The 13,469-nt window shown below is 43.2% G+C and overlaps 1 protein-coding gene across 2 annotated transcripts in view; it reads left to right on the forward strand.

Moving 5' to 3' along the window:
* Window positions 1-3,310: 3,310 nt before the first annotated feature.
* The window catches only part of LOC106560377 (myosin light chain kinase family member 4), a 69,490-nt gene continuing 59,331 nt past the window's right edge, over window positions 3,311-13,469 (forward strand). For both annotated transcript variants that reach the window (XM_014123236.2, XM_014123237.2), the window contains exon 1: window positions 3,311-3,614. In XM_014123236.2, the coding sequence (XP_013978711.2) occupies window positions 3,550-3,614 (65 nt within the window). In that variant the 5' untranslated portion in view covers window positions 3,311-3,549. The remainder of the gene's footprint in view (window positions 3,615-13,469) is intronic.

The following is a 13,469-nucleotide window of genomic DNA, read 5'->3' on the forward strand; positions in this document are numbered from 1 at the left end:
TTTTTAAACAAAGCGATTATTAATAATACATTTAGAATTATATAAAAAACCCTTAGATATTCTCAGAGATCCTAACGTAAAATGCCCCTTAGATATTAATATAGAGTCCTCCAATCCTCTAAATGTAATTATTGGCGGAGAGTATATTTTTAGATATACTGTTAAAAATGGTGTTGGTCTAATTTATTTAAAGAGCATATTGAAGTTAGAAGCAAAAGCCTACAACTATTTTAGCGCCGTTTCGCGCTGCTCTTGTAATGAATACTCAGGGAGAAAAAGGTGTAGATTCAGGCGTGGAGCACGGCAGGTGTTTATTTTGCCTTCGCAGAAGGCAGGAATCGTGGTCACAGGCAGGCAATGGCCATACACCGGTAGGCAAACAGGCAGGTCAATCAAAACTAAGACTGAGGGATACAACTGGTTCTCACAAATGAGCTAGGAAAAGAGCATATTGAACAACACCTCACAAAGGCACAAACAGAATGAACTGAACTAAATAAGGAGCTGATGAGACCAGGTGAGTAACTAACACAGGTGAAATCAACGAACAAAAATGAAAGACAGGGCTATGTTCAAGAACACAAAGAAACAGGGCTACGTTCAAGAACACAATGAAACAGAACACAAGGTTGACTAAGAAAATAAATACAGAACCTTACAGCTCTGAGGCAAGCATTGGGACTGGTCTGGATAAATCAATGAGATTTTATTTTCACTTAATCTCCATTTGGGTATTGGTTAGACAAGAATTAGAAAATTATGGTGCAGAAATGTTATGCTCTTAGCGTAACCTTTATTTAACTAGGCAAGTCAGTTAAGAACATATTCTTATTTACAAGAACAGCCTACTCCTTCCTCCCGTTGTACAGCGCCATATTTTCCATTCCCACCCTAATGGAAACCCTGATGATTTCGTTTTTCATTTTTCTCTGAATAGAAACACCATAATATTAATCAAATTAATTAAGCCACATTTCTTAAAATCAATCCCATATACTATGTTATTACAAAAAAGGTTTTACATTCTCTGGTAATGCCAATACGGAGACTATCAAATGCTTCTCAAAGATGCCCTCTGGTGGTCAAACTAACAATAACTTGCATTAACAGAAAAAAATGGCTGACAAATAGATAACGTGCCACAGAATGCTGCAGCTGCCCGCAAGGTATGCCGCAGTATGACGCAACTTTAAAGGAGGAAGCACTGTGTGTGTTTTGATAATTGCGTTGTTTGCTCTATAACCTGTTAGTTCATATGCCTTGCAGCCGTGATATATAGGCCTAAGGCCGAGACAATAAGAAGACACAGTGGCAGAATAATTCAATCGCACCTTCGTTTCATTACAAAACCGGAGAACATCTGTCTGGTGAAGTCCACAAAGCATATTGCTTGCAACAAACAGACCTACTACAGCATGATCAAGCAAGTTAATGTTTCTGAGATTTGCGGACTACTAAACAACTATTGATTTAGAACCACAGAGAGTTACTGCAAGAAAACAGGAGCTGCCTCCACTATTCCAGCACCATATCAACTTCAACATTTCAACTTCATAAAATCATCTATGTTTGTCTAATACAGTGACAACTAAAAGATAGCGAAAACGATTTAGTCCAATCAATGTAAGCTAAATATTATTTGGCTGTACATGGTTCGGATTTCTCTCTCTCTCTGCGTGTGTGTGTGTGTGTGTGTGTGTGTGTGTGTGTGTGTGTGTGTGTGTGTGTGTGTGTGTGTGTGTGTGTGTGTGTGTGTGTGTGTGTGTGTGTGTGTGTGTGTGTGTGTGTGCAAGTAGAAAAATGGCATAGGGAAATGCCAATGCCATCTTTTCATGTTGATGAAACTGTATTTGACATACAGTACACTTTTAGTTTTTGTTGTCATTGCTACCTGGCTAAAATGCTTTCTCACTAGCATAACTTTCTTTCATGGGCAACAACGACCCAGCAAGTTAACATTAGCTAGTTAACATTAGCTTAGTTAACATTAGCTTACTAGATCTAGCTACACATTGAACTTCTATCCTCTCAGGCCAGGGACACAATGTAAAAATTTATGGTTGGATTAGAAACTCTGTTTTAATCATTGGCCAGTACGGAGAATTAAGTAAAACCCACAAGTCCAAATTGATACCTCCATCCATGGCTAATTTAGGGAAGGGCCAATTTTAGCTAGCTAGCTAGTCACCAGAGGACAACAACACAACGAGATGCAACAATTTTTTTTTCTTCTGTCATTTGACGTTTTGCCCTCGATGTAATGGAATTGGTGAAAATCCAAACTGACTTCACTTAACACTTTTTTTGGGTGCACCACGACCATTCACAGTTGAGCTCACTCAGTTTAGCTCAACGCTGATTGGCTATTATTTTATATATTTTTTCGCTGGCTTCCCTTGCGTTCAATGCTATGGGTGGCAACAATGTCATACTCTTTTTGACCAGACAGCATCAGATAGCCCTAGATGGGCTACACATACAGAGATGTGCTGTTTCGCTCGCTCAGATGCTTTCTCAGAAGAGATATATTCAGCCTCTTGCGATTTGAAGGAAAATTATGAAACACAGAGCGACGAAAGATACATTATTTGAATATAGCTACAGGATCTATATTCTTATCTACATTTTTAAATGTTGATCCTCCCCTGTGGTCATGCCTTTAAACCCCATCATCTCTCTCCCTTATTTCAACCAATCTCCAGTTGTCAGCCCTGTCTTAAGCTCATCTCCCTTACACCTCTCTTGCTGTCCCCCTCCCCCCTCCCCCTCTCCCTACTCCCCACCCTCTCCCCCATTCGGAGACTCATGGCGCTTCAGCATTCCAGGCATTCCATTTTAACACGCCACATTCCCTGGAAGACTTCCTCACTCCCATCTGTCCCTGTTGTCCCAGGAGTGAATGGAGGAGCAGAGAGATAGAGCCTCTTCTTATCTAGTTCATACCCCTCCTGCCTCTCCAGTCCCATCAATCCCTTCGACCCCTTCCCTTCTTTATATCTCCCCTGCCCCTCATGCCCCCTCCCTCCCTTTCCCCACCTCATGATTCTGTACCCCCTCTACCCCCAATATCCCCCTCCCAGGACCTGCCCTTCATGCCCCCTCCTTTCTTTGTACCCCTCCTCCTACTTTCCCCTCCCTTCCTTCTCTATACCAACACCTGCCCCTCTCCTCCTCCTTCTCCCTCCTAACCCCTCCTCCCATTATATTCCCCCTCCTCCTCTTCCTACCTCCTAGCCCCTCATCCAATTATACCCCTCCTCCTTATCCTCCTCCTCCTCACCCCTGTCATACTATAGACTGATGTCCTTCAGGGCCCCACTACAGAGCAGAGTGACTCTTACACCAGCCCTGTACACTGAGCTATCTCACTGTACACACAGAGAAGAGAGAAGTGGACATCTATAACCTGGTCTGTCCCCCCAGAGCTCACCTGAACACAGAGGTATACACTATAGTGTGACTCTTACCTAGACATCACCACGACTACCACTCACGAAAGGAGAGAGGGACAGGTAAACAGACGGCTGGAGGAAAAAAGGGACTGCATCGATGAGAGATATGGGTGGGAAGGAGAAGAAGACTGTAGGCATTACCAATGTGCCAAAATACCAGGGGTGAGTGTCACTATATCCAGTTTGCTTTAACAAATGGACTCAAATGAGACATGGAGATTTCATTGTCTTGAAATGTACAGCTGTGAAAAAAGTGGAAAAAGAAGACTTTTGATAATGCAAAAACAATAATGAAAACAACCAGACCTTTTGATACATTTGCATTCTGGTATGGAATTAGATCAGAGCAAATTACAGTAGTTTTAACCTCTTGTTAGCCTTTGCTGTATGTCTCTCTCTGTTATTCTACAGAGGTTCCGTGCAATCTCGTGCGTGCACAATAACCATGCTGTGAATGTTAGCACCTCTTTCCCTTTGGTGTTGTTTGCATCCCATGCAAGGTGATAGCTACCAAGAAACACTGCACAAGAACACTCACAGTTTAGCTATCACACATTTAATGGTGCCCCATGAAACATTTTACAGATATTTTTTTAATTTATTTTAAATTTTTTAAACTATTGGCATACAGGATAGGCCTTAGTGAAGGTTAACCTTGCTATGACCCCAAAAACATTATTTGCATGCATGTGAAGTCATTATATTGTTAACATTTCAACTCGAAAATGAGAACCACCAGAAAATCATGAAGGCTCTTCTTTTTGTTATACTGTGTACACTGAAGGTAGCCAGCAAGCCACTCTGACAGGAAACAAACTTCAGAACTTCCTAGGGTGGTTCTTTATTCTCTATCACAAGGAATGTATTATTTCACCTATCCCTTGTTGTCTATATCAAAGACTATATTGGGTATTAGCATATACACATGTTAGGATATTCACATTTATGATATGAAAATCAAAACAAATTCAATGAATATTTGATGCAAATCAGAATGATTTATCTGACAGTATTGAATCGTTATTGAATGGAACCTTTCATATTCAATAATACCAGATGCTGTATAGGCTACTTCTCAATCTCACTTTTTCACTTTATCAACGTAATTACTGGTGCTGCAAATACTGAATGAGCAAATGAGTGGAATAACAACACTTACAACGCAGACTGTACAACATCAACAACACTTACAATGCAGACTGTACAACATCAACAACACTTACAGCTGCTACAGTTTACACAGAGAGATACATGTGCAGAGGTTTACAGCAGGGAGATGTGAGATGTGACTTTCCACCGTGAGTATTTTTGGTAATGCTGAAATGGGTCCATCTCGTGCATACTAAAAGAAGGACTTTGTCTGCTTTGTTTTCTGCTGTTGAACGGAAAAGTACATTGGGTGGGACTAGGAGAGGGGTACAGTTACACTCTTCTGCAAGGTTGCTTGGCTGTCGCCGGTGTGAAGGATGGGGAAAGAGTTTGTTTGTGTGTGTGTGTGTGTGTGTGTGTGTGTGTGTGTGTGTGTGTGTGTGTGTGTGTGTGTGTGTGTGTGTGTGTGTGTGTGTGTGTGTGTGAGAGAGAGACAGGCTGCTAAGAAGGATAGATTCATGGCCTACATAAAATACTAATAAAAAAGAATTACACACAGTCACAGCCACACACACACACACACACACACACACACACACACACACACACACTGTAAGCCTACAGAGCTGGGGTTGGGTTCTGGAGGATTTGGTTGTTGTAATCGTATACACCCCCACTCCAGCCCTTCAGTAAGAGTAATGGCGATGATACTGTGATACTTTGGCGAACTCGGCTTTAGACACGATCAAAGCAGCGACGTGTGTGTGTGTGTGTGTGTGTGTGTGTGTGTGTGTGTGTGTGTGTGTGTGTGTGTGTGTGGTGAGGAGGGAGGAGGAATGTTGTTGGCTTGGATGGAGAAAATAATCCTGCTGATGACTCATATATTATATTCTCTTTAATTACAATTAATTTAACATTCATTTGTTGGGTGGACTCTGTCATAGTGTCAGTTAGAGAGAGAGTGTCACACAATCACACATCTGCTCTTAGAAGACCTATAGTAATTAAAGAGAGGGAACAAACACCATCTACTTGACCTCATTGGGGATCTTTCTGGCAAACTTGTTGGTGTTTGGAGAGTGTGGTCAATTAGTCCCGGGGTAGTTGGAGATCTACGTGTTGATCTCTGGGTAAAAGCCTTGGAGCTTTTAGTCAGATCTCCACATCTCTCTGGGCCAAAACTGGCTTCAAATACTATTTGAAATCATTTGCAATACTTTATATGTGTCACGCCCTGACCATAGAGAGCCTTTTATTCTCTAAGTTGGTTAGGTCGGGGTGTGACTAGGGTGGTAATTTAGGTTGTTTTATTTCTATGTTGGCCTGGTATGGTTCCTAATCAGAGGCAGCCATTTATCGTTGTCTCTGATTGGGGATCATATTTAGGCAGCCATTTCCCCACTGTGTTTTGTGGGTTCTTGTTTTGTTTTTGTGTAGTTGCCTGTGAGCACTCCAGAATGTCACGTTTCGTTTGTTCTTTATTGTTTTTTTTGTGTGGTTCACGTCTAATAAAATGTCGAACCGATTTCACGCTGCGCTTTGGTCTGAATGTTCTTCCGAAGATTGTGACAATATGTGGTTGATTGAGCTTGCCTGTTGCAATGGAATTAATATAAAAGTCCTAAAAGTGCAAACCCCATCCAGCTGGCACTCAAAACAGGCTAAGGCAAACCCCTTTAAAGTTTTTGAAAGATTTCAAATACTATTTGAACCTAGGTCTCTCTGGGCTGCCAATCAGAAAGGAGCTTTCCTAAGGCTTGACCATGAGAGGTGGTTGCCATGCAACTTAACCTTGACTACAAAAACAACAACACTCAGACTGAGACTGCGTCAAAGTTTGCACCCTATTCCCTATATAGTGCACTACTTTTGACCAGGACCCATAGGGTGCACACACACACACACACACACACACACACACACACACACACACACACACACACCGTCTCTCTAGCCTGAAGTTATGTGTATGTCACTGGCTATGTTTATGTTTGTCTGTATCCCACTAGTATGTAACGGTATGTCCTTTCATGGTCATGCCAACTGGACTGGGTCAGTGACGTCCAGATATGACCCGTTCTCTCACTCCTTCATTCTGAATGACCTCAGAGCCTGGTTTAGTTGAGAGATTGTTTCCATGTAGAGCAGGGGTTTCAAACTCATTGTCTAGCTTTCATTTGGGTGAATATTAATGAGCTGGACACAGTCAAGAAACTGTATGAAATACAGGTCCATTATCATTTCTACACAGTTTCGATTTAGTTATTTTAAAGTACACTATATATACAAAAGTATGTGGACACCCCTTCAAATTAGTGGATTCGGCTATTTCAGCCACACCATTGCTGACAGGTGTATAATGTGAGGCTGCGTGATGAATCACGCTTCACAATCGAGCAGTCTGACAGACAAATCTGGGTTTGGCGGATGCCAGGAGAAAGCTATCTGCTCCAATGCATAGTAAAGTAATGTTTGGTGGAGTATGAATAACGGTCTGGGGCTGTGTTTCATGGTTCGGGCTAGGCCCCTTAGTTCCAGTGAAGGGAAATCTTAACTGTACAGCATACTATGACATTCTAGACGATTCTGTGCTTCCAACTTTGTGGCAACAGTTAAGGAAATGTTTTCTCCTGGATTTATTTACACTTGCCATAACAAAGGGGTTGAATACTTATTGACTAAAGACATTTCAGCGTTTCATTAATTTAATTAATTTCAAAATGTTTCTAAAAACACACTTTGACATTTTGGGGTATTGTGTGTAGGTCAGTAACCCAAAAATCTAATTTTAATGCATTTTAAATTCAGGCTGTAACACAACAAGATGTGGAAAAAGTCTCAAGGCCCTGTAGCTAGTGACGTCAGCCTCGCGTGCTTGCTGATCGACACATGCGCACACACAAACAAACAAACGCACGCACACACACACACACACACACACACACACACACACACACACACACACACACACACACACACACACACACACACACACACACACACACACACACACACACCATGGGGTCCACACACCATGGGGTCCTTTGACAGAGCCACGCTACTTAATCTTTGGGAAAGGCGTACCGCTAGCGCCCGGCCTCAACAACATCCGGTGAAATTGCAGAGCGCGAAATTCAAAAATACAAAATTCGTAATATTAAACATTCATGAAAATACAAGTGTTACACATCAGTTAAAAGCTTAACTTCTTGTTAATCCAGCCACTTTATCAGATTTCAAAAAGGCTTTACGGCGAAAGCATACCATGCAATTATCTGAGGACAGCGCCCCACGTACAAAAGCATTAAAAACATTTTCCAACCAAGCAGATGCATCACGAAAGTCAGAGATAGCGATAAAACAAATCACTTACCTTTGAAGATCTTCCTCTGTTTGCAATCCAAAGGGTCCCAGCTACATCACAAATGGTCGTTTTGTTCGATAAAGTCCTTCTTTATATCCCAAAAAAGTCAGTTTAGTTGGCGCACTTCATTCAATAATCCACCTGTTTCCCCTCGTTCAAAATGCATACAAATGAATCCCAAACGTTACCAATAAACTTGGTCCAAACAAGTCAAACAACGTTTCTAATCAATCCTCAGGTACCCTAATATGTAAATAAACAATAAATTTTAAGACGGAGAATAGTAAATTCATTAACTGAGATAAATAACCAAACATTTTCCAAACATGCAGATGCATCACGAAAGTCAGAAATGGCAATAAAATAAATAATTTACCTTTGAAGAGCTTCCTCTGTTTGCAATCCAAAGGGCCCCAGCTACATCACAAATGGTCATTTTTGATAAAGTCCTTCTTTATATCCCAAAAAAGTCAGTTTAGTTGGCGCGAATGACTCAGTAATCCACCCATTTCCCTCATTCAAAATGCATACAAATGAATCCCGTAAATTACCAATAAACTTGGTCCAAACAAGTCAAACAACGTTCCTAATCAATCCTCAGGTACCCTAATATGTAAATAAACGATACAATTTAAGACGGAGAATAGTATATTCATTACCGGAGATAAATAACGAAGTGCGCGCCCTCACCGGAACGCGCTACAAACACTACAGCCATAATGGGAGCCACTTACAAAAACAACAAACTCTAGCTCATTTTTCAAAAAACAAGCCTGAAACTCTTTCTAAAGACTGTTGACATCTAGTGGAAGCCCTAGGAACTGCAATCTGGGAGGTATTCCTTGTATATTCCCATTGCCAGCCATTGTAATCAGTGGTGAGCTGGGGGGAAAAAACTATTCTGGATGGATTGTCCTCGGGTTTTTGCCTGCCACATCAGTTCTGTTATACTCACATACATTATTTTAACAGTTTTGGAAACTTTAGAGTGTTTTCTATCCAATACTACCAATTATATGCATATCCTAGCTTCTGGGCCTGAGTAACAGGCAGTTTACTTTGTTCACCTCATTCATCCAAACTTCCGAATATTGCCCCCTATCCCGAAAAAGTTTGAACTGATTTGCCTAGTTAAATAATGGCAACCAACACAACAGAGGAATTGATTATGTTTAGCATGGGAACCAACACAACAGAGGAATTGATTATGTTTGGCATGGCAACCAACACAACTGAGGAATTGATTATGTTTGGCATGGCAACCAACACAACAGAGGAATTGATTATGTTTGGCATGGCAACCAACACAACAGAGGAATTGATTATGTTTGGCATGGCAACCAACACAACAGAGGAATTGATTATGTTTGGCATGGCAACCAACACAACAGAGGAATTGATTATGTTTAGCATGGCAACCAACACAACAGAGGAATTGATTATGTTTGGCATGGCAACCAACACAACAGAGGACTTGATTATGTTTGGCATGGCAACCAACACAACAAAATAATTGATTATGTTTGGCATGGCAACCAACACAGCAGAGGAATTGATTATATTTAGCATGGCAACCAACACAACAGAGGAATTGATTATGTTTGGCATGTCAACCAACACAACAGAGGAATTGGCTATGTTTGGCATGGCAACCAACATGACAGAGGAATTGGCTATGTTTGGCATGGCAACCAACACAACAGAGGAAATTATTATGTTTGGCATAGCAACCAACACGACAGAGGAATTGGCTATGTTTGGCATGACAACCAACACAACAGAGGAATTGGCTATGTTTGGCATGACAACCAACACAACAGAGGAATTGGCTATGTTTGGCATGGCAACCAACACGACAGAGGATTTGGCTATGTTTGGCATGACAACCAACACGACAGAGGAATTGGCTATGTTTGGCATGGCAACCAACACGACAGAGGATTTGGCTATGTTTGGCATGACAACCAACACGACAGAGGAATTGGCTGTTTGGCATGACAACCAACACGACAGAGGAATTGGCTATGTTTGGCATGGTAACCAACAGAACAGAGGAATTGGCTAAAGCACAAACAGATCTGCAACTAAGCTAAACAACCTCAACGACTGGTGCCATTTTATGTCCTAGCTGGCCTTGTCATGGACTGTTCACTCCGGGGAAATGCTGTGTCTCCATGCTGGATCCCATACCTGTTTCCCTCCTTTTTATCTTAACCCGCCCTGTCAGTGTCTTACCCCCTGAAGACTTCTTCCAGTATAAAAAGATGGAAGGGATATCTGATGCCGTGGGCTTGCATTGCGATATGTTTTGACGGACATGTTTGCTCTCATCACTGTACTCCTGTAGCACACTCGGCACTTCAGCTATGGAGGTTAAGCTATGCACAAAGCTTCATATCGCCCTTCACACTATCTGCCTGTCTGTCGCTTCCTCTCTCGCTCTCTCTCTCTTTTTGCCTCTCTCTCGCTCTCTCTCTCCCTTCCTCTCTCCCTCTCTCTCTCTCTGACTCTCTCTCTCTCCCCCTTTCTCTCTCCCCCTCTCTCTCTCTCCCTCTCTCTCTCTTTCCCTCTCGATCTCACTCTCGCTCATTTTCTCCCTCTCTCTCGCTCTCTCGCCCTCTTTTGCAGGCGCATGCACCACGCACACACGCATGCACGCACACACACGCTCACACACACAGAGACACACACTTGAATGCACATACTCATGGACGTACAGAAATACACACCCTGTGTCTCCGTCTTTATGGTGTCTTTACGAGGTATGAGGCACACGCAGCTCTTCCTATCAATTACATAGAGGGGATTATACAGTGGAAGACAGAGAAGACCTCTCCTGCTATCTGTGTTATGGACAGGGATAAGTAAAGGGCAGATTAGGAAAACACACACACAAACTGATGAATAGCTGGAGCACACACATCAAGCATGCACACACACACACACACACACACACACACACACACACACACACACACACACACACACACACACACACACACACACACACACACACACACACACACACACACACACACACACACACACACACACACACACACACACACACACACTACAGCATTGTCTCAAACTTTTCTTTCCTAAACACCAATCCTATCTATAGCACTGTGTTACTATCCCACACTCTACCAGACCTCTGTGCACCACTCTACCAGACTACAGTAACCCACTTTACCAGACTACTGTACACCACTCTACCAGACTACAGTAACCCACTCTACAAGACTACTGTACACCACTCTACCAGACTACTGTACACCACTCTACCAGACAACTGTACACCACTCTACCAGACTACTGTACACCACTCTACCAGACTACTGTACACCACTCTACCAGACTACTGTACCCCACTCTACCAGACTACTGTACACCACTCTACCAGACTACTGTACACCACTCCACCATACACCACTCTACCAGACTACTGTATACCACTCTACCAGACTACTGTACACCACTCTACCAGACTACAGTACCCCACTCTACCAGACCACAATACCCCACTCTAGCAGACTACTGTACACCACCCTACCATACACAACTCTACACAACTCTACCAGACTACTGTACCCCACTCTACCAGACTACCGTACACCACTCTACCAGACTACAGTACCCCACTCTACCAGACCACAATACCCCACTCTACCAGACTACTGTACACCACAATACCGGACTACAGTACCCCACTCTACCGGACTACTGTACAGCACCCTACCAGACTACTGTACCTCACTCTACAAGACTACTGTACACCACTCTACCAGACTACAGTACCCCAATCTACCAGACTACCGTACACCACTCTACCAGACTACTGTACGCCACTCTACTAGACTACTGTACACCACTCTACCAGACTACTGTACACCACTCTACCAGACTACAGTACCCCACTTTACCAGACTACTGTACACCACTCTACCAGACTACTGTACACCACTCTACCAGACTACTGTACCCCCACTCTACCAGACCTCTGTACCCCACTCTACCAGACTACTGTACCCCACTCTACCAGACCTCTGTACCCCACTCTACCAGACTACTGTACACCACTCTACCAGACTACAGTACACCACTCTACCAGACCTCTGTACCCCACTCTACTAGACTACTGTACACGACTCTACCAGACTACTGTACACCACTCTACCAGACTACTCTACACCACTCTACCAGACTACTCTACACCACTCTACCAGACTTCAGTACCCGACTCTACTAGACTATTGTACACCACTCTACCAGACTACTGAACACCACTCTACCAGACCTCTGTACACAACTCTACCAGACTACTGTACACCACTCTAGCAGACTACTGTACACCACTCTACCGGACAACTGTACATCACTCTACCAGACTACTGTACACCACTCTACCAGACTACTGTACACCACTCTACCAGTCTACTGTACACCACTCTACCAGTCTACTGTACACCACTCTACCAGTCTACTGTACACAACTCTACCAAACTAATGTACACCACTCTACCAGACTACTGTACACCACTCTACCAGACTACAGTACCCCACTCTACCAGACTACTGTACCCCACTCTACCAGACTACTGTACCCCACTCTACCAGAGTACTGTACCCCACTCTACCAGACTACTGTACACCACTCTACCAGTCTACTGTACACCACTCTACCAGACTACTGTACCCCACTCTACCAGACTACTGTACCCCACTCTACCGGACTACTGTACACCACTCTACCAGACTACTGTACACCACTCTACCAGACTACTGTACACCACTCTACCAGTCTACTGTACACCACTCTACCAGACTACTGTACACCACTCTACCAGTCTGCTGTACACCACTCTACCAGACTACAATACCCCACTCTACCAGACTACTGTACCCCACTCTACCAGTCTACTGTACACCACTCTACCAGACTACTGTACACCACTCTACCAGTCTACTGTACACCACTCTACCAGACTACTGTACCCCACTCTACCAGACTACTGTACACCACTCTACCAGACTACTGTACACCACTCTACCAGACTACTGTACCCCACTCTACCAGACTACTGTACAACACTCTACTAGACTACTGTACAACACTCTACTAGACTACTGTACAACACTCTACCAGACTACTGTACACCACTCTACTGTACACCACTCTACCAGACTACTGTACACCACTCTACCAGACTACTGTACACCACTCTACCATACACCACTCTACCAGACTACAGTACTCCACTCTACCAGACTACAGTTCCCCACTCTACCAGACTACTGTACACCACTCTACCAGACCTCTGTACCCCACTCTACCAGACTACTGTACCCCACTCTACCAGACTAGTGTACCCCACTCTACCAGACTAGTGTACACCACTCTACCAGACTACTGTACAACACTCTACCAGACTACTTTACAACACTCTACCAGACTACTTTACAACACTCTACCAGACTACTTTACAACACTCTACCAGACTACTTTACAACAATCAGTCTTTTACCAATGGAATGTTCCTTTTACTGGTGATAGCCTGCCT

This window comes from Salmo salar, chromosome ssa10, assembly GCF_905237065.1.
Source record: "Salmo salar chromosome ssa10, Ssal_v3.1, whole genome shotgun sequence".
NCBI classification, from domain to species: Eukaryota; Metazoa; Chordata; class Actinopteri; order Salmoniformes; family Salmonidae; genus Salmo; species Salmo salar.